Here is a 22,992-nt window from a genome sequence, read left to right as displayed (position 1 = left end):
TATTAGGTTGCTGGTGTCACAAGACCCAATGTTGCTCTGTTAGTTTTTCCTTCATTTTTTCACACTGAGTTTTATTTTACATAGTGTCTATATCTGTGTCGTCACACTCACTTATTTGTTATTGTGTGTATTATCTTTCGTTGCTTCCATAACAAACATTTTTCTTTCAGGTATTGTATTTTTAAAACAAACCTTAATTTTTTCAAGTAGTCTTAAATTTTACAGAAAAAATTTAAGGTAGTATGGAGGATTTTCACATGCTTCATACTTAGTTTCCCTTTTGGTCAATATCTTACATTCATATGATACTATTGCTATGATTAATGGACCAATATTCATGCATTATGATTAACTAAATTCCATAATTCCAGTATCCTTAGTTTTTACCTAATACTCCTTTTCTGTTCCAGATTCCCTCCAGGCTATCCCATTACATTTAGTCTTCATGTCCTCTTATGTTCTTGTTGGCTGGTCCAGTTTCTCAGATCTTCCTCATTTTCAATGGCCTTCACAATTTTGTGGAGCACCGGCTAGGCATTGTGTAGAATGTCTCTGCTGTGAATTGTTTAGGGTTTTTCACATTATTACACTGGGGTTACATGTTGTAGCAGAGAAGACATTGTATTTTTTTTTATCTCCAGAAGTTGTATTTGGATCTTTTTTAATCTTCCATACCTTTCATTATGTTCACATCTTCCTATGCCTTCTTGAACAGGTGAAGTGTATTTATAAGTGCTCTTTTAACATGCTTGTTTACTAATTGTATTATCTGTGTTGTTTAGGAATCTGCTTGTATTAACTGGTTTTTCTCTGAATAATAGGTCCTACTTTTCCTGCTTCTTTTGGTGCTCAGCAATTTTTGCATACATTTTAGAAACTGTGATTTTTGCATTGTTGATCGAAATTTTCTGTTCCTTTGAAGTTGGGTGACTTTGTTCTTAGATACAATTAAGTTGCTCAAAAACATTTTGATCATTTTCAAGCTTTGTTAGACTTTTAAGATTTGTTGAGTTTGTCTGGGGTAATTTGGCACCATCATTACAATGCTGTACTTTTTTAAGGTTTCTACTCAATGCCATATGTGGTAGGAGATTTTCTTCACTAGCTGGTGGAAACATGAAGTATTCCCAATCCTATGTGAGATCTAATAATGTTTCTACATCTTTCTTTTGGTGTTACATTCCCTGGCCTTGGGTAGTTGCCTCAAATGGATACATTAGCCAGCACTCACATGAAGATTTAAGGGTAACTCTTAGAAATCTCCAGAGAGGGTTCCCTGGGGATTTCTCACTTCTCTACTCCTCTGTACTGTGCATTTTAGTCTTTTTGGCCTTCCTGAACTCGAAACTCTGTCACTTTAACTCAGGGAGAATGCTGGGCTCTGCTTGAATTCCCCATTCCTATGCAATGAGCTAGACTCACTTGCTTTGTTTTTCTTCTCCCAGGAGTCACTGTTCTGTGCTGCTTGCCATTTGATGTCTGAGAATCACTGCTTCACATATTTTGTCCTATATTTTTAGTTGTTAAAGGTGGAATGGTAAACCTAGTCCCTGATAGTCTGTAATAGTTGTAGGTGGAAGTTTCCTGCTTTGTTTTTCTACAGCAAAGAAGACCCTTTGGTCACAAAAAAAGCAAACCTTCTTAACTCTATCAAGTGATGAAATCGATCGCTTCACACAGAACTCCTACTCTAAAGACAGATCTAGTGTTTGGTATCCTAACAGAAGACAGAGTGAATAAAAAATTCGGGCTGCTCTCACAAAACGTCATTCACTAGGTAGGAGTCTAGAAAATCCAAGATCAAGATGCTGGCAGATTAAGTTTTTGGTGAGGACCCTCTTCCTGACTTATAGATGGCTACCTTTTGTATCTTCACATGGAAGAGACAGGAAACTCTCATGTCTGTTCCTCTTGTTACAAAGACAATAATTTCATCATGGGGGTTTTACCTTTATAACTTCATCTAAACCTAATCACTTCCCAAAGCCAGTCTCCAAAAACCATCATATTTGAAGTTAAGGCTTTACCATAACATTTGGGGAAGGGGTGGTGGATACAAGCATTCAGTTCTTAGCAAAAGTTGACTTACTTTATTTCATTTTGGTAACCCAAATCTTGATAGTTAAGCAATGTTTCCAGCAGGCTCAGGGTCAGATACAATCCATGCTTCCCACATATAGCCCTGACCTACAAGTTTGAAAAAAAAAAAGATTTCACTAGAATACAAAATGTTTCAATAGGATACGATTAATATTTTTCTCATAATTAGAAGCTATGTTATTTTGACAAAGAATTAATACCCAGCAGTATATTCTACCATTGAGGTATCCTTCAGGATATCATTTAGGACCAGAATGTGCACCTGAATGCTTACCAGCAAGTTTTTGTTCAGTTGACACACAGGTATACTTCATTACTCAGAAGCCACTGGGGTTTGAAATGCTGATCTTACATTTTTATCAGCCATGGAATGGGTAGTCAACACCTCTGTATTATGCATACTTCATTATATAGGTGAATTGCTAAATGTTTTTGTTTCATCCATTTTGATTTGCAAAACAAACTTGTTGTATTAGTGGGGTTAATATTACTATCTACATTTTATATATGAGGAAATAAAGACTTGGAGAAATTAAGTATTTCCTTAATGTCACATAGCTAATAAGTTATGGAACTTAGTCTAGAAACCAGATGCTCAGATAAATATTTGTTGAACGAATGAATGAGGTGTCATTGAAGTTTCCCAAGTTCATAATATGTTCTAAATCTTGTTCTGAACTAGTACAAACGAGTTCAGTTCTCAGGTTGGTGGGTAAGTGACACTTAGATTCAAATATTTCAAACTTTTAGGGTGTAGTAACTTTTGTTGTATATTTAGAATAATGGTTAAACATATAAATGATAGAATCAAACAGACCTTATTGGAGCACAGGTCTGCTTCCTGTGATCTCTCTGATCTTGGGAAGTTACTTAACCTTTTTATGGCTGCAGCTTCATTTACTAAACTAGACTAGTACTTCCTACTTCCCAGGATTCTGTGAGGATTTCATGGTAAAGTTAGCATTTAGAATAGTGCCTGGCTCTTAGTAGGCATTTGATTAATATTTGATGAAATAAAGAAAAGACAGAGAGAGGAGAGAGGAAGCAGAGGGAGAGAGGAAAGAAGAGAGAAGAGGGGAGAGTAGGGAAGAAGGAAAATAGAGAAATGGAAGAAGAAAGAAGAGAGGAAACAAGGGAGGGAGGGAGAGAGAAATAGCAGGGTATCAAGGAAGGAAGGGGAGAAGGAAGGAAAAAACCAATGTCGAGTTTAGTGTGTGGACTATTTACACTAAATTGGACATTTCTAATAATAACTATGTAAATAAATATATAAAAAAGTAGCTACTAAAAATAGCTATTTAGTACAAACATAACTACAGTTGAGCATTCTGAATCCAAAAATCCAAAATCTGAAACTTTTTGAGTGCTGACAGGAAACCACAAGTGCAGAATTCTACACATTAGTATTTAACACAAACCTCGTTTCATGCACAAAATTATTACAATTATTGTATAAAATTACCTCCAGGCCATGTGTATAAGTGATATATGAAACAAAAATAAATTTCATGTTTAGATTTGAAGTTCTGTCCCCAAGATAGTTCATTACATATAAATTAACTATCCCAAATCCAATAAACATTCAAAATCCAAAACACTTCTGGTCCCAAATATTTCAGACAAGAGATACTTGACCTGTATTTTTAGTCACTGTTACTATTTTTAGAGGAAGTTCAGTGTAGTGCCATATTAAACCTATCTTTTTATATTGATACTTCAGCCTTCGTGGGGCTTTGCTGACCCTGGAGAGACTGCCCTTCCTGAAGTGTGCCTTTTATCACCTAACCAACTTATCCAAAGCCCATACCCCAACCATCTATTTTATTGATGTGCTCACAGAGCCACTATTTCCCTGCTCTAACCACCCTGGGGTCAGGTACAGAGCCTGCTGGTTATGCAAGCTAGCCAATCCTAAGCCTGCTTACTCTGCTCTGTCCATTCCTTCCCGAAAACCCACAGAAAGTCTCATGCCCACATTCCCCTCATTCTCTCTGCCTCCTGACAGAACCTGGTGCTTCCTCTGGCCTTGCAAGGTGTGGCCTGGCCCCGCAGGGTGTGGGGTGCCCTCTCCTCTCAGCAACCATGAGAAACTATCTTTTCAGTAGCAATCATCTCATTTCCTGATCTGTTGGTCTCACCATACTTGAATAATCATAAAACCAACATTTTAAAATGACAACAAAAAGCTCATCCTCATTTGTCTGCATGAAAGGAAAGACAACAAATCTGGATTTGAAACTTGCTTGTTTCTATGTATAGAGGAGAAATGTCAGGGAAGCTTAAAAGAGGGAAAAAAAGATTGATTTGTATCATGAAAAAATAAATAGAATTTGCTAGAAGAATAAGGAGTTGAGGGGCATTCCAGGCAGAGGAAAAGAATGTGTAAATATGGGTGAGAAAAAGCATGGTGCTTTTTAGAAGCAGCATTTATTTTGACATTATCCATTCTGCTATCATATCCCTTTTCAGGTTGGGCAGTAATTAGCTGTTATTTGTTGAGCATTTCTACAAGGCGGTGGCTTACTCAGGACTGGAATTGGGTTTCATTCATTTTCTTATCACCATTGGCTAGCACAGAATTGAAAAATAAAAGATCAATAATTATTTAATAAATGTATATATGAGTGAAAGAGGCCATAAATGCATGAGTTGAATTCACTGAAGGGTGGCATATGCATGAGTGGAGATTGGCAAAAAAATAAAGTTCAAGAGTCAGAGGTTGGTCACGCTAGGCCATTTTACTCCATAAATAAGAACTGAACTATCTTCATGATTAGAACATATTGATATATTTTTGAACATCAATATTAAGAGATTATTCTAAAAACAGATCACTTACTTCTGGCAACATTGAGTTTTGCTTTAGGCTAAAATGAACAGCATATTAGAAATAGTACATCAGGGTTCCTAGAAGCAGACTGATTCTAGGAACAGAATAGCTGCTAAGAACTGACTGCTGCCAGTTATAGAGGCACAAAAGAAACGTCTACCAGAAAATCACAGCAATTCCATGTTAGTCACGATGATTATGAAAATCCTTTAAGATGTCAATATTCATAATGAGGACCTTTGGTAAGAAAATGTTTCTATGTAGTTTCTTCTGTTTATTAAGGAAATGTTTTTAACCCGAAGTAAATAAAATATCTGTTATTAAAAATTACAGGTGAAATAAACATTCCTTTCCCCAAAATGCTCCTTGAAAGAGCAGTGCACACTGTCTCAGCTCCCTCTTTTCCCACAGATAGCTCCATTTGCATTTCACCTCTTCATTCTGCTTAAACTATGTTTACCACATTACTAGGAATCTCCATGGTTTTAAATTTAATGTATACTTTTCAATCCTATTTATAGATAATCTCGTTGCAGCATGAGACATGGCTGATCATGCCACCCTTCTCCAAACTCTCTTTGTATTTTGCTTTTATTTTTTTAAACCACTCCTATGTCTCCTTTGATTGTTTTGGATTTCCTTTGTTGGCTTCTCTTTGTTTACCACTCCTTAGCAGTGAGTGCTCTCCTCAGCCTTCTTCCATTCTCACTTGCCATTACATCCTTGGGTAATCTTAACTACTATGAATTCCACTCCATATTGAAAAGTCTTAAATCACTATTCAGTTTTCACCTCTCTAGCCAGATCAGCATGTTCAAAACTGAACTCATCACTCCTTCCTCTACCCCTCTTAATTACTCCTTTTCTGTTTCCTATCTCAGAGAATGGCACCACTGTCCATCAAGTTGCCAAAGCCAGAACCTTGGAAGTCATTTTTTATTTCTCCTAAGTTGGGGCCCCTATCCAATTAGTCATCAAGACTTGCTTTTCTACCTCCTTGATGTCTACATCCCTCCTGGTACTGCCTTGGCTTAAACCCTCATAATTTCTTGCCTGGATGATTGGAACAACCTTCTAAAAGGTCTCTCTGCCCCCAGTTTTGCCTGCTTCTAATCCATTCTCCAAATTTGATTAGAATGCTCTTTTTTTCCCATTTGAATCTGATCATATCATTCACTTGTTTAATATCCTTTAATGGTTCCTTTGGACCTTCAGTATGAAATTCATGCTCCTTGGAAAGAACCTTCATAAACTGGCTCCTACTTTCCATTCTAAAGTTGACTTGAGCAGGACTTACAGTTTCCTGAATTAGCCATGCTGTCATGTCAGTGCTTTCACATTGCGACTTCTACCGAGAACACTTTCACACTTTCCCATCTCTTCCCCTGTCTCCAAGTTTGTTTGTTTGTTTGTTTTTTTAATAGAGTCTTGCCTCTGTCACCCAGGCTGGAGTGCAGTGGCAGGATCTCGGCTCACTACAACCTCCGCCTCCTGGGTTCAAGCGATTCTCCTGCCTCAGCCTCCCAAGTAGCTGAGACTACCATGTCCACAAGTAGCGTGTGCCACCATGCCTGGCTAATTTTTTTATTTTTGGTACAGAAAGGGTTTCACCATGTTGGCCAGGATGGTCTCCATCTCTTGACCTTGTGATCTGCCCATCTTAGCCTCCTAACGTGCTGGGATTACAAGCGTGAGCCACCATGCCCAGCCACCCTGTCCCCTCATTCTTTGCCAAACTTGCCTGCCCTCTAAGATTCAGTGTTTACATCATCTCTGGAGAGCTTTCAGGTGAGGGCACATTGGTGTTCCTTCTCTGTGTTCAAAGTCACTGCCGTCATTACACTGTCACACAGAATTGTGATGACGTATTTAAAACATTGCCTTTCCCCTGAGCTCCTGGAGAACTCAGGAGCCCAAACCATAAAGGTTTGTTGTCCTCAGTGCCTACCGCAATGCCCAGAACACACTGAGTAATTATTATGTCAAATGCAAGAATGGATTAAATATGCCATATTGATCAGAAAGGTGGTTGTTGCATTGGAAGAGGAGAAAGACTCTAAGTTAGTAAAAAATCTTTTTTATACTTTTAAGGCAGAGCTTACAGTTATAGAAGACACTAAATATGAAAATAGAACCTGACAAACTACAGAAGGAGGTCTTAAAGTCCTGGTCCACTTAAACACATGTCCTAGCTAGAGTCTTGCTACAAGAATGAACTTCACATTCACAAACCCAGGCTATGTCAGTAAGGGGACTCCCTCCTGATGATGAGGTAGCTACATGAAAATGAAGCAAAGAGTAATTAAAACAACCTATGTTCTAGCTAGCTCCTCCTGGGAGGCAGGTTTGGGAGCAGTTTGGGAGGGGTTTGTGCTGTGAAGCAGAAAGAGGATGAGTTCAAATGCTGAAGAATATGGATTATGTAAAAGGGTTAAACTGAGCCTGTATGCATAGAATGTCTTAGGTTTAACAGCTCTATTGAATCTACACCTGACTTGGATAATAGTCAGGGAAGTTAATAAATAAATGAATGTGTATCCACATTGCCTTGGCAGTCCTGACAGAAACCATCATTGTGTTGAAGGTATGCTAAAGGAACAGGATGAGTGAGTCCATAGAATGAAGATGGCAGATACTTTATATACTTCTATACTGACCTTTGTATATGATCAAATTCCATTGATTTTAGTGACAAGACCCATAGAATATCCTTTAAAACTGCGTTTATTTATCTTGGAAGTTACAGATGATTTGTGAACCCTCTGAAATGGTGGCTGTGTGGATGTGCTTTTAAATTTTTTTTTAAATCTTTCTGGTGAGAAAGTGCATAGCTTTCATAGTCTGTGATTCTCTCTCCTGGACCCAAAGGAAATTCAGAGCTGCTGGCCAAAACAACACCCCCAACCTACAAAAAAAAAAAAAAAAACCTCTTCCTTGTCCACTCTGAAGTCTCATGCTAAGGAGTAAGGGAGTAGAGGTGTCATAGTGGCTGCTTCTTGTTTCCAATGTCCCTTCGGCCTCAATTCGCCTCATGTTCTAGGGAAACAGAATTCTATTTTACATGCCTCCCAGAACTGTATTATGCTCTGAGTGAGTTCCAGATGTCTTAAGAGATGCCAGATGGCTCATGAAAGGCAGACCAGCTTCAAGGAAAATGTACCCCATTTCTTTGGATCTGAACCATAAAGTTAAGCTTTCAGGGATGGCTGTGGGGAGAATATTCAAGATTCAAGGTCTGCCCTGATAACCAGACCTCAATGTGGCCATCACGTGACTGTGGGAAGATTCTCTTTTCTTAGGCTGTTTTGAAGTGAGACCCTCACCAAACACTGATTTCTTTTTTATAAGAAGGAAAGGAAGCATATATAGTGAGGGCCTTATAAATCAGATAGTATGCTAAATGCCTTCACATATTTATTTTATTTAATCCTCACATAGACACAGGAGGTAGATATTTGGGACCCAGATTTGCCAGTGGAAAATCTGAGACTTAAAGAGCTTTAGTAAACATATTTTGATTTTCAAGTTGTTTATGTTTCATGCTATGAGTATCATCTGAGAATATTCAGACTTCATCATTGGGTTATGTGGTTTCTAATCTAAGAAAAAATTGCAGCTAAGAATTTTTAGACTAAAAGTCTATTTCTGTAGATCTTCTCACAAACAAGGCCACATGTGCTGTGTGGACTCTCCTACAATGCTCTGTCTCTCTTTCTTATGAAATATGCTTGCATGTATAATATTCAAACACACACACACACACACACACAGTTTTGCCTTTGCACAGTTGATTTTAATATAGAAGTTAAGAGAAAAATGCTTTTATCCTAGAATAAGAACTCATTTTCAACATACCATGTCCTTGCTCCTTAGTAAACATCACCGTTTTTTAAATTCTCTGACTCCCTCATTTCTAACCTCTGTATACCTAGATGAAAGGCATTTTCCAATATTTCTAACAGGAAGTTTTTGGCCTATAATTTCCAATTCTTTCTAAACTTCTGGAATTCTAACTCTTGTATATTGAACTCAGTGGAATCATCCAGATATCTTCTACCTAATGAAGTGCCGATTCTGCCTCTCAGTTTCCATAACTCTTCTGGAGTTTGAATCCTGGCCCTGCCACTTGTTAGCTGTGACTCTTGGGTGATTCAATTGGCCTCTTCGAGACTCTGTTGTTTTTGTTTTTGTTTTTTTTTTGAATCTGAGTCTCACTCTGTCACCCAGGCTGGAGTGCAGTGGCATGATCTTGGCTCACTGCAACCTCTGCCTCCTGGGTTCAAGCAATTCTCCTGCCTTAGCCTCCCGAGTGTCTGGGATTACAGGCATGCTCCACCACACTAGGATAATTTTTTTTTGTATTTTTAGTAGAGACGGGGTTTCACCATATTGGCCAGGTTGGTCTTGAACTCCTGACCTTGTGATCTATCCACCTCAGCCTCCCAAAGTGCTGGGATTACAGGCATGAGCCACCATGCCCGGCGAGACTCAGTTTAAAAAATTTATTAAATGGGTATTGTAAGGACTACCTAGATTTTGTAGCATTTTGTACAGAATTAACTTTGTAAGTGTTATATGAGATAATGTAAGCAAAGCATTTAGCACAGTGCGTGGCACTTAGTAAAAGTGTAGTGATGATGAGGTGTTGCTAATAGAGTTACAGTAGTAGTGGTAATTATTATTTTACCTGTATCCAAAGTAGCCTTATGATGGGATTTACTTGGCTGCAGCAGTTCCATGAATTTTTATGGTTCTGGATTCTCTTCCATGAAGTGCATCTGCACTATTAATTAATGCTCCAAAAGAGCATGGTAACCTCTACTGGCAGTAAATTACATTGGTCCCTAAAATTTGGTTTTCCTCAGGGATGGGACACCACATGCTGTTCTCATTGGAAGCCAGGAAAGAGTGTGAGAAATAAACATTTGGCCTTGAAAAAATAGTTGTTTTCCATTATGAAATATTATTTGGGTGTTGTTATATTCTCTATTATTAACATAAAACAACCCAGTATAAATAATTCCTGGATCAATTTCACAATTCCTGTACATTTCACAATTCCTTTTCTGCCTTGTTTTTCACTTCTCAGGCAAAGAAAACAAACACTTGTGTAATGTATTCCACAGGCAGAATACAGATCAGTCCTGTGCCTTATTACTATAGACCCAATGCCCTGAAGTAGCCTTTATAGAGGAACAAATCTGAAATTGAATTTTGGTTACCTTAGGTGGAGGAAGGCAGCCAGAGAATGAGCGATCTTCTTTTCGAAAACTCAGATTGAGATTGTCTATGTTGAGTCTGCCATTGGTTGTCCTTAATGCCATCTTCAAAATCTCCAACAGACTCCTGTTCACTTCTGGCTGTGAGCTGGAGTGTTGAGGTGGAGTGCTGATTGGAAGGGAAATGGGGAAGGCTATGAAAAGATGATCCACTCAAAGCAGCTGCATGCTTTCCTACTACATCTCTCAACTTTGCTACACACTATGGAACCAGCGAGCCCATCCACGAAGGCCCTCTCAGTCTTGGGAACCTGGTCATGAGGCTGCATGCAGATATTTCATAGCTTAAATCATACCTGCTCCATCTGAGTGAGCTCTACCATCTCTTTTCCAAGAGGCACCAACCAATCTGACTACAACAAAGGCCACAATTGTTAATCTATCTTTATAACTGCATTTTTTTTCTAGGTTGAGACAAAAAATAAGTTATCATAGTCGTTTACCTGCTTGATTTTGCTTTTCTTCAACTCAGATAATTACTGATGACAAATGAAATTTCTAAACTGCTCACTGCCACAAGCAAAGCAAAGCAGATTCCACCAGATCTCCATACCGAGAGAACCTAGTTCCCTGGGAGGAAATCCTGAACCAAATGAATTTCCTGCATTAACCTTGACTCTGCTCCTTATATCTGAAAAACCCAGAAATGTTTGGGAGTAATTACTTACAGTCTGGCATGCAAATATACATAATTATTAAGATGGTCTATCTAACTGACTATCGTTATTTTAAATAATAGGTGAAAAGCAACAGGGTGAGATGTTGTAGTCACTGATTTTATGAAACTGGTTTGATATGTTTACTCATCTAGCAGCCAAATGTATTTGTTCCTCCAGATCCAGGCAGACTATTGCTTCCTCTGTGAAGCTTTTCCTGTTTTCCATTGTTTCAAGTTAAACACCAAGTTCCCTAGAGGGACAGTCCATGACACTGCCCATCTTCTACCCATCTACATCGGGTTTCTTTCAGTGGTATACTGGTAAATCTTTAACAATCAGCTCTGCAAGATAAAGCCCTAATTTGCTGCATTACTGATTTCCCTGGTATAAATACTCCCACCATGGTTGATTTCAGGCTACCACTGTGACATCGCTGAATGAGGAGTTGGGAAGAGGTGTGCATCATCGGCCCTCATGTCTGGCTCCTGCACACCCCTGATTGATACACGTATTCATAGTGCTTTATTCTTTTCCTTAATAGGTCTCCTTCAACTTGTAGTCACATCTCTATTTCCTTATTTTGTCAAGTCTGACTTCCTCCCTAGTAGTCTGCTCTAAGAGGTCAAGTCTGTTTTGTTCCTTACTGTTTCCCAGGGATCTTGTACAGTACCTGGAATTGATTCATATCAGATGTATACAAATTTGTCCAAAGGTCATATTATTTCCTTTTTATTTTTTTTGGCTCTGGGACTCTCACACAAGCTTTGGCTCCAAATTATACTATTCTGAACCTCTTAATAATACATAATATTTTCCAAAAGTTTGGTACAGAGAAGGAATAGTGGGCATGTGTCTTTATTTTGGTCACCAACTTTTGCATCGGCCTTCACCTGTCTAGGGAGTTCCCCAGCTCATGAGACAGTCCACCTCTCACTGTGGCAGAGGAGAATGCCAACTATTTGCTTTACCAGCCTCTCTTTGCTGTAAGAGCACATGTCCCAAACACTGTCAATCAGATATCTCTGTTCCAGATCTGAATCATAAGCCTTCCTTCCTCTTTTCTTGCAAGGACAGTTTCTGGGGATAAGAATTCATGAAGCTTTGGTCCCTGGCTCACTACCCTGAGTACTGGATGGGCAGGTGTGGTATGGAATCCATTTGCTGCAGCTGGTAGGGTTTCTTAGAAGACCTATTGCAGAAATTTATTTCATCTGGTCCAATTTAGGAGATGAGAGCTCTTGCCACCCCTGCTGCCACCGGCAATGCTGGAACCTTTTAAAACATCACAGAGCTACCCTATTAGAGTCTCTATCTGACAGATCATGAGAAGGGGAGTTTCCTGATCCATATCTTAATTAACAAAGAGCCTGGCTTTATTACAGGCCATCAGTCTTGTATTTCTACAAACATACTGTCTGGTTTTTATAAAGCAGCACCTTCTCTGATGCGCTCAAAATGATTTCTTTATGTGCCTTTTCTATAGAACAGATATTCAGGTATCCCTGAAAGTAAATTGATGTGAACTCTTTAGAAAATTGGAAGTGCCAATTACATTCAGCAAATATTATTGAGCATCTTCTGTATGCCAGGAACTATGTTAGAACTATACTAGACACAGAGTTGGCCAGGACAGCCACGATTCCTAACCTCAAATGTCAAATAAATAACTGAAAATGCCATAACTGCTATGAAGGGGAAGGACTATGGGACTATATAACACAGAGATCTAACCTTATCTAGGTATCAGCAAAGGCTTTCTGTCTAGGACTCTTAAGACCTTATATGCCAGGGAGTGGCCATGTATTCTACTGCATGGTCTATGACCTCTCAGGGCCAAAATTTACAGTATGTATTATGTGAAGGATAGTTGCTGTTGGTTAAAAATTTCTAGGGCTTTATGGCTCTCAGTAAGACAGTTGCTCCCAGAGTGGTATTTGACTGGAGTGCCTAGATGGCAGTATTGTTTTCTTTGGACCATGAGCCCTAAAGGAAGAGACCAGGCTTTGTCAATCCTGGAATTAACTGTGGCCAGCAAAGTAAGCCTGGCAAACAGCTCACATTCAATGAGTGTTGAAGTTATCACAGGGAAACAGGGCATACTGTAGGAGGAATCAAGTCCAACCGTTGGCCCAAGGACGTTTTCAAACAAACAAACAAACAAAAACTCCTACCTTATTCCTAGAGTAAAACACTTAACTCTAATGCCATAGCTCTTAACCACCATGCCACATTATTTGCAGCTTAAAAGAGTGTCTTCTAGAAGAATAGTTAAAAATAATAAAAACACTTATATAGTACTTACTATGTGCCAGTCACTGATTTTTGGAATTTTGCATTTATTAACTCAGTTACTATTACAAATCAATGAAGTGAAGTGTATCATCCCCATTTTACAGTTGGAGAATGGAACCACAGAGAAGTTAAGTGAAATGCCAAGGTCACATAGCCCCAGAGTGGCAAAGACAATAGTTGAGGCCAGGCTTTTGCAATGGAGGCTATGCTCCTAACCACTGCAATTTGTCACCTTTTTTTGGCAAACATGAGAATATCATACTTTATTGCATTTCATCTCTGATTATATTCCTCACATCTTATTTTTATTTTGAGTCATTTCTTTCCCTTGAGATTATATGAAGTGACTGTGGATGCCTGAACCTCAAACCTTTTTTTGCTAGTGCCTGCAACCCAGGAGCTGACTGACTGAACATCTTTTTGGAATCACACTTTATAGATGAGCTCTGTACCCGTACACAATCATTTCTTATTTCATAATGAGGTTTTTCATTTTCACACAGCAACCTCATAAAAAGACACATGCTTGATGTTAAAAAACATATGCAATTGCTGCAAATAACTTTCTAGGTTGGCCTGTGCACAAAAAAGAGAGAGAGAGAAAACTCTGAGCACAAGCCAAGTGCTGGTGAAGAGCAAAGTGATTCTGCATCGGGTGAGGTGTTTGAGTGAACGCCTTCAAGATCCCTGCCAGCACTAGGAGTCTAGTGCCGTGGACTGACTGAATTCCCTCAAAGTTCCTGTGTTGAAACCCTAATGCCAATGTGATAACATCAGAAGGCTGGGCCTGTGGGATTTGGTCATGAGGGTGGAGTCCTCATGAGTGAGATCAGTGCCTGTCTTAGTCTATTTTGGGCTGCTATAACAGAATATCTGAGATTGGGTCATTTATAAAGAACAGATATTTTATTTCTTCAGTTCACAGGGGTGAGAAGTGCAAGGTAAGTGGCAGGCATCTTGCAAGGGCCTTCTTGCTGCATCATTCTGTGGTGGAAGGCAGAAGGGCAAGAGGAGGCAAGGGTGAGAGATAAACCCGCTTTTACAACAAATCCACTCTCTTGGTAACTAACTCACTCCTGAGATAATGACATTAATGCATTCAAGAAGGCAGAGCCCTGTGACCTAATCACCTCTTATTAGGTCCCATCTCCCAGGGCTGTTGTTGCATTAGGGATTAAGCTTCTAACACATGAACTTTGGGAAAACACATTCGAACCATAGCAATACCTTTGTAAGGAGAGGCCCGCAAGCCAGCTTGCTCTCTTTCTGCCATGTGGGGATACAGAGAGAAGTCAGCAGTGTGCATCCTGGGAGAGCCCTCCCAGAACTCAACCATGCTGGTGCCCTGATCTTAGACTTTCAGTCTTCACTTCAGAACTGTGATTCATACATTTATGTTCTTTATAAGCCACCCAGTTTATGGTACTTTTTTATAGCAGCCCACACAGACTAAGACACCTAGGAACAAAACCCTAACAAAAAGGGAGAAGAGTACCTTCGGCTATGAGTGCCATGACTCTCAGTTTCTCTCAGGTCTGCAGCTGCTTTGTTTTGCTGTGGATAATCTGATGCTGCACTGTTTAAAAACCAGAGTAGCTTTTCATAATTCACCTGAAAATTAAATGTAAAATAGAACATCCTCATTTAATCTATATGTAAGGAAAGAGGCCTGTTGAGATAAAATGTGCTTGGCAAATTTTTACATTAAACATTTTAAAAAACCACTTAAAAATATAGTATCATAATTATTGGTGTTTTTAGCAAGTATTCTTATTATTTTCCCTTCTGGATAAATGGTGAAATTGTACTTCCTGGTTGTCTTGTGGTTGGATAAGGCCATGTGACTAGTTCTGGCCAATGAGTTATAAGCAGAACTGAGACCCTGTGAGCTAACATGAGACCCTCCAGGACTCTTTTTCCCCTTCTGCTTTCCTGTCCAAAAATATCCTAAAGTGGCTGTTTCATCATCCTGGGTCCCAGAGCTAAAATGACAACAGTGTTGAGAACTATGGCTGGCTCTATGGAGATAAAAATGAGAAAAAATAACCTTCTGTGGCTTTAAGCCACAAAGATTTTGGGGTTATTACTATAGCATAACCTAACCTCTAGCCTCTCTCTCTCTCCCCACCCCTGCCCCGATCATCTCTCTCTTGTTCCTTCTCACATATCTTATACATTTATTATATATGCTGTATTCAGGATTAAAGGAATGTCATCCATTTCCACTGCTAGGCTGGATGCCATCCTAGGGACTCTGGTGGACAGAGAGCTCCAGGGTAGCAGAGGGGTGAGCAGTGGGAAAGAGAAGCTAGATAGGGTCCCTGATAGAAACTAGGTCTCAGGCCAGAAAATTTGGTTGAACTGAATATTCATATAGGTTGCATTAATAAATCAATACTGTATTGCTAAATACTTCTCATAAATATATAACTAATTCTATTAGTTTGCATTTATCACATTACTAAATCCTGAGACTAAACTTGCAAGGTTGGTTTTGGCCCGGTTTTCTGGATGAGATCATTGAGGTATGGGAGAACTTAAGTAGAGCATGCTCCATGTCACAGAGCTAATGATGGTGGGATTAAGATTAAAGTCCAGGCCTTCTTTTTTAAGGTTTGTGCTGTCTGTTGCTTTGCCATTGATACATGCTCACTAATGATTTTCTTATTGCTATTATTTCTTCCTAGTTTAGGGTATTTTCCTCTGGCTCCCTGAATTTGGTGACATTTGGACTACTCTTTATATTCAGACATAGGTATGAGCTTGGAAAATACAATGCACAAAGAACTCTGGCCCTGTCATTGGGAGACGTGTGTCTTAGCATGGGGTCTGCAATTAATTCTCTGGGTTTCCTAAACAAGTTCCTGGACATCCTCTGGGCCTCAGTTCCTTAATCGGTAAATTTCAAAGATTCTCCCCACTTCTAACTCTCTTGGAAGTTGTGATGACACAAAGGAGATCTTCGCTCAGTCTCAATTCTTACCTTGGGTCCTGCAGACTAAGCTAGCTCATGAATAGACTTGAGTGGGCCCATTATCTTGAATCTGTAACTACCCTAATGTTGTTTAAAAGCTGACACTGTGAGTTGGGGCAGGGAGGACCTTTAAAGAGAAATGAAACAGAGTGAAGAGACCAAGTCTATTTTCCATTCCAACTAGAAATTTCTACACATGAGTATAAATAAGCTCCTTTTTTTTTTTTTTTTTTTTTGAGATGGTGTCTCGCTCTGTCCCCCAGGGTGGAGTTCAGTGGTGCGATCTCAGCTCACTACAACCTCTGCCTCCCAGGTTCATGCCATTCTCCTGCCTCAGCCTCCCGAGTAGCTGGGACTACAGGCGCCCGCCACCAGGCCTGGCTAATTCTTTTGTATTTTTAGTAGAGATAGGTTTTCACTGTGTTAGCCAGGATGGTCTCGATCTCCTGACCTCGTGATCTGCCTGCCTCAGCCTCCCAAAGTGCTGGGATTACAGACGTGAGCCACCGTGCCCAGCCTAAAAAAGCTTTTTATCTCAGTAGTCAGTGATAAAAGTCATTTGCAAGAAAGTTGCTAACTTCTTAATCTTTTACCCTGGTGGGTACAAGTTAAAGAAACAAAAGGAACCCACACCTCCAATAACATCATGGCCATACCATTTCAGGAGAATCCCTCTTAGAAAATCTCTGACAAAGGATTTTGACTGTTGGTAACTGTAGAGGGACTTCATGCTTCAAAAAGAGGCAGCTCAGCTGAGATTGGAGAAGAAATCCTGAAGAGATTGGGTCCAGGATCTTCAACTCTTTCTGAAGTTTTTCTAATAAGTTGGAACTCAAAGGACGTGACTTGAGTTCTCTTCTGACCAGGGCAAGAAGAAAAATGTCTTCGTTTGTTGTCCCACTCGGCCTCTGGCCAATATCCTAACACAACAATGAAAAACAAAGAGCCAGACTCTTCAATCAGCCAGCTAAAGACCAAAGCAAAGAAGCAGAGGTGCACTGGGGCTGGTATCTGAGCATCCACTCTCAGGCCTGGCCTGGAGCAGGACAAGTCGGTGGCACTGAAGGTGAGCATTCAATCTGGTGTATTCATTATTTACAATGCATCAGCTCTCTTCCTTCAGGAGAAGAAAGCAAATCCTAGAGTACATGGTCTGGTAGAAGATGCTTTAACATACATCATTTGCCTTTTACAAAATAACTGCTTTGATGGTATGAGAATTTAGAGTAACACATTTTGGAGACCCATTGTAGCTGGGAGTTTAGCACAGGGGATGCAAATCAAGGATGGTGTCTAGACCCTGACTGAGTTAACTGGGAGCATCATGGCCCTTCCTGAGCTCAGCAATCCTAGAAAAGGAGGAAGGTAGGAGGAACATGAGGAGTTCGGTTGAAATTTTTAAGGTTTGTCTGTGAACTCCCCAGGACATTTTCTGGAAAGCTGACTGGATATACGAAGTCTGGTGTCCATTTGTCCATTCTCAGACTGTCTTTATTATTATTATTTTATTATTTTTTTGTAGAGGTGGGATCTCACTATGTTGTCCAGGCTGGTCTCAAACTCCTGGCTTAAAGTGATCCTCCCATATTGGCTTCTCAAAGTGCTGGCCTTACAGGTGTGAGTCACGATGACCAGCCCTCAGACCGACTTATCATCTGCTCCACATCAAGAAATACAGTCAACAAATAACACTCCATCATCTACAATAGACACAACTCAACAACTCTTAGTATACACACCTCAGGTTGGTCAGAGCCGCCTCTTACCATCTGTTCCAAGGACCAGTCTCTAAGCTTTCTCCTGGGAACGCCATGCACATAGGATAGGGACTGGTCTCCGGTTGGTACAGAGCTACAGTGGACATTTGTCTGACTGGGAATCTTAACAGAACAAGGACAAAGGGAAGCAAGGAGCAGAAGAGGAGGTAGGGAAGAGAAGGAGGAAAGAAGGGAGAAAATGAGTAAGCCGACCAATTTCTTTAAGCACATTCCCAGTTCTAAATGAACTTCAGCCCATGTATCATCGAGTCATTGAATCATCAGTGAAGAAATGTTGCCTTCACACCAATTTCAGCATTATATGCTTAACACATGTTAGACAAATGTATTCACAGGTTGGTATGTTTCATTTGGGCAAGAAAGTGTCTGTGACAGGCAAAAAATAATAGGTAGAACATAAGGTGTTTATAGTCAAATGTGGGGTTCTTACTAGAGATACGGGTATCTTTAGGCTGTTTTAATTAGGAGGTTCAGGAAGGGCAGCAAAGGTAATTGTTAACTTTGACAACAGATTGAAAAGCTCAGAATATTATACTGTAGGAGTAATGTCACCAAAAGTTACAATAGCATAAATGATAGAATTAGGATCAATAATAAGACCCCGTTCTCTCTTGCCATGGAGCATGGTGTATTAATTGTGTTTTAAAATTATTCATATTTTATGGTGTTTTGACATCTTAAGAAGGTAGGCTTTGCTGGCTGGGGGGACTGCCCCTCCCAAGACTAGCTAATTCCTCCAGATGGTAAACAACTGGCCTGCTAATACATCTTTCATACGCAAACCAGTCCTGACTTCAAAACCCAAGATACCTCCTTTATTTAACTCTCACACAGCAAGCCTTTTTTACTCCTGCCCTAAATAAATCCAAGACTAGGTTCCAGACAACCAGGATAGTCACTATGCCCCAAAGCCTGGGGGAATTATTCCAACTAGCCAGTCCTAAGCTGTTTGTTCTGCCCTGCCTTGCCTTTCCCACCTAAACCCCAGAGAAAGGCTATGGCTTGTGCTTTTCTCTCCTTGCTCCTCCTTTTGCCTCTTGAGGTCCTCAAGTAGCCCAGTGTGGTGTGGAATCCACGCTTCTCTTGGGAAATGAAAGCAATTAACTCTTTTTTCAAAGGCAATTGTCTCCAAATATGTTATCTTACTGTACCTGATTAAAACAAAACTTGGTACAAATCAAGACATGTGGTTATTTTATTTATTTATTTGTTTATTTATTTATTTTTGAGACAGAGTCTTGTGTTGTCACCCAGGCTGGAGTGCAGTGGCACGATCTCAGCTCACTGCAACCTCTGCCTCTTGGGTTCAAGTTATTCTCCTGCCTCAGCCTCTGGACACATGGTTATTTTTAATACCAGGTAGTAGAAAGGTGACATGATCAGAAGGATTCTCTAGAAACTACTAAATTGACAGCCATGTTGAATAACCTATCAGTATGAATAGCAACCTACAGATGTTTTATAGTCATGAACATTTTAAGGAAAAACCAAGACGCTCTCTAGAGTGAGCAGAAGTGGGCGAGAATGACAGAGAGTTCTGAATAGGCATAAAAATCACCAGAGTTATTTATTTGGCTCATACTCTGTACAAGGCACCACATGGGTGTCCTGCTCATGTCATTATTTAAATCATTACAATGACACTACAAGGTAGGTAGTACTAGCACCCTTTTACTTTTGGAAAACCAAGGTTTGCAGAAGTTAAATAACTTTATTCCTTCATTTAAAAAACATTTATGGTTTGTCTAGTCTGGGCCAGGCACTGTCATTAGCTCTACAGTGAAAAAAACAGACTCAGCCCCTGCTCTCACAGAGTTTGCAGATGGTGGGAGGCATAGCAAGTAACCATGCAATAGAAAAGGGATTCTAAGGGCCACTCTCAGAATAGTCCATGGTCCACCTGACCTCAACTTGGTGGTCCAGGTCTGAAGGGAATGGCATCTAAATCTAGGCTTGCAAGGTAAGTCAGATTTGGATTTGGATAGGCTAACAAGTAGGGAGGGAGGAGGAGAGGACAAGAGGATTACAGGAAGAGTGAACTGGATGTAGAAAACCCCAAAGGTGCATGCATGAATGTAAGAGATGATGCTTTCAAAGCATAGTTTAACTTTTGGAAAAGGCAAAAGATAAATCCGGAAAGAGAGGCAGGAGAAAGGCAATGAATTACCTTTAGTCTTGTTAGCATCTTTGCTTTATTCTGAGGTCAATAGGAGCCATAAAAATGTTATCAGTAGAGCAATGACTAGAGCAGAGTTGTCCAAAACGTACTCCCTAGTAAATTGTGCAGATATTTGAATCCTTCTTTTCACAATTACCCCAGGGTGAGGGAGATTCAATGTTCAGTCCACAGAGAAATTTCACTCTTTTTTTTTTTTGAGACTGAGTCTCACTCTGCCTCCAGGCTGGAGTACAGTGGCGCAGTCTTGGCTCATTACAACCTCCACCTCCCGGGTTCAAGAGATTTTCCTGCCTCGGCCTCCAGAGTAGCTGGAACTACAGGTGGATGCTACCATGCCCAGCTAATTTTTTTTTTGTATTATTAGTAGAGATGAGATTTCACCATGTTGGCCAGTATGATCTTGAACTCTTGACTTCGTGATCTACCCGCCTTGGCCTCCCAAAGTGCTAGGATTGTAGGCCTGAGCCATCGTGCCTGGCCAATTTCACTCTTTAAAATATTTGGCTAGGTATTTCAGACATATTGCTCACAGTACAATACGTTTCTTTGCAAATTATTTGCAATATAAAATATTTCCATTTTCAGCCACATACAAATATATATATATTTTTACCTCTGAGAAGTTATGTGTTTCTATATGATAGTGTTTTAAAGAAATGTTATCAATACTTCATCATTCCATGAGTCAAGGTATCTTTCAGTTGTTTTTGTTTTCATTTAAACATGAAAATGTATTAAGTGCCTTTATCCTTGACACTACAGATACAAATGAACAAGGCAGGTGTGACTCCTGCCCTCATAGTTCTTTGGGCCTAGACATCACAGGCTGAGTTTTATTTATTTATTTTTTTGAGACAGAGACTTGCTCTGTTGCCCAGGCTGGAGTGCAGTGGCGCAATCTCGGCTCACTGCAACCTCCAGCTCCCGGGTTCACACGATTCTCCTGCCTCAGCTTTCCAAGTAGCTGGGACTACAGGCGCCTGCCACCACGCCTGGCTAATTTTTTTGTAGTTTTAGTAGAAACGGGGTTTCACCGTGTTAGTCAGGATGGTCTTGATCTCCTGACCTCGTGATCCACCCGCCTCGACCTCCCAAGGTGCTGGGATTATAGGCGTGAGCCTCCGCACCCAGCCACAGACTGAGTTTTTTGGCTTCACCTATGGAAAGCGGAAAATACACTGTACTCCCAGGAATGCTGTGAAGAATGAGTGTTATGTATTTTAAATATTTTATAATTCTAAAACCTTATGATGTATTTATTTGTTGTGTTTTGTGTATCTTCCTCCAGTAATATGATCTCCATGTGGGCCAGGACTCTGTCTTGTGCCTGGCTGACACCCCCACAACATCCAGAACAGCCCGGAACCTGCTGAAAAACTTGAGCAACAGCATGGGAGAATGGGGAGGAGCTCTTGGTGCATGGGTTCAGGCCAGCTGCAGGCTGGGCTTCAGATTTCTCCCTTGCTGATTGACTTAAGTCACGTGGGGCTGTTGTTTTTCCAAAGTGAAGAGTGTTCCCCATGTGTTAAAAAAGATAAAATGGGAAATTTTATCAAGATTCCCCATGTTTCTGACCTTGGGATTTGTCAGAGCACCCGTGAAGTCTCTAATACCATAAATTACTCTCATTTAGTTTATTTTGAATCACAAAATGCCAGTTGGGGACCAACACCATAGCCTGAAGTGACTTCAATCAATTCTAGTTGTGTGATGTTTGCCTAAAAGAACTGGTACAAATGAAGCACAGAAATCTAACACAGATTTACTAACTCTTCTGGGGGTGTTGGAACTTGCAAGAGTTGGAAATGTAAACAAGTCTTTTAAAGGTTGCTTATAAATAAAACTATTTTTGAGTGTGTGTGGAGTCATCCACACTCTCTTTCAAGACAAGTGAACACAACAAATCATCTTAACATTATGCAATGAGTAGCTGTGGTTTGGGAGAAAATTTCCAGAGATAGCATTAAATGCAGATGTGAAAAGTTCTGTTTCTTGAACAACTTAGACCAAGGTACGGGGGTGTTCTAGCTGTTAATGGCTCAAAAATGGCCACTAGTGATAATGAGGACAGCCATGAGAAACATCAAGTAGAATGTTGGATACATTTTTTTAAAGAAATGTAGACTTAGAAAAACATGTATTTCCAAATTAATATTATATGTAATATGTGATTTTAAATGTGCTTTAAACAAATTAATACAATACATGTTGATATTAATCATTTGACTATTTTACTCATATTTGTAACAAAGTATATTTTGTTTACATTTTAACTCACAGGCACACGTAGAGATAACAGGATGATGAAACTCCCTGTGCTCATCATCAGGCTTCAATGATCAGTTGACAATCTTATTTTATTTATCCCCACATTACCCCCCACCAGAGATGAAGTGAGCCTAGACAGTGTGTTATTTCGTCCACATTATTTCAGCATGTGTCTATAAAGCAGTGGTTCTTAAAGTGTAGTTTTTGGGCCAGAAGCTTCAGCTTGACCTGGAATTTTGTGAGAAATGAGAATTCTTGAGACCCACCCCAGACCCGCTAAATAAACATTTGTGGGATGGGGCCCAGAAATCTGTGTTTGAATAAGTCCTCCAGTAATTCTGATTTAGCACACTGAAGTTTGAGAACCACTGCCCCAAGAATGAGGACTCTTTTTAAATACACAATAACATTATAACACTTTAAAAATTCCTTATTAACAGTAATTCCTCAATACCTCCAAATGTCTTATCAGCCTTTAGAATCTCCCAGTTGTCTGGTAAATCTCAGTTTCATAGTTTATATATTCAAAATATAAACCATATATTGCAATAGGTTAATATTTCTTACATCTTTTAAAATTCCTTCCTTCCTTCCTTCTCTCCTTCCTTCCTTCCTTCCTTCCTTCCTTCCTTC

General features: G+C 39.8%; 1 protein-coding gene across 1 annotated transcript in view; it reads right to left on the bottom strand.

Moving 5' to 3' along the window:
• Nucleotides 1–22,992, bottom strand: part of LOC105511104 (chromosome unknown open reading frame, human C1orf87) — an 81,528-nt gene that overhangs the window by 32,140 nt on the left and 26,396 nt on the right. Inside the window, exons 3-7 of the mRNA XM_011941185.1 lie at nucleotides 17,874–18,014; nucleotides 16,791–17,054; nucleotides 14,656–14,771; nucleotides 10,153–10,318; nucleotides 2,090–2,187 (exon numbers count right to left, since the gene is read on the bottom strand). Coding sequence (XP_011796575.1) covers nucleotides 2,090–2,187; nucleotides 10,153–10,318; nucleotides 14,656–14,771; nucleotides 16,791–17,054; nucleotides 17,874–18,014 — 785 coding nt within the window. The remainder of the gene's footprint in view (nucleotides 1–2,089; nucleotides 2,188–10,152; nucleotides 10,319–14,655; nucleotides 14,772–16,790; nucleotides 17,055–17,873; nucleotides 18,015–22,992) is intronic.

This window comes from Colobus angolensis, unplaced genomic scaffold, assembly GCF_000951035.1.
Source record: "Colobus angolensis palliatus isolate OR3802 unplaced genomic scaffold, Cang.pa_1.0 Scaffold102, whole genome shotgun sequence".
Classification (NCBI taxonomy): domain Eukaryota; kingdom Metazoa; phylum Chordata; class Mammalia; order Primates; family Cercopithecidae; genus Colobus; species Colobus angolensis.
This window is presented reverse-complemented; position numbering and strand designations above follow the sequence as displayed.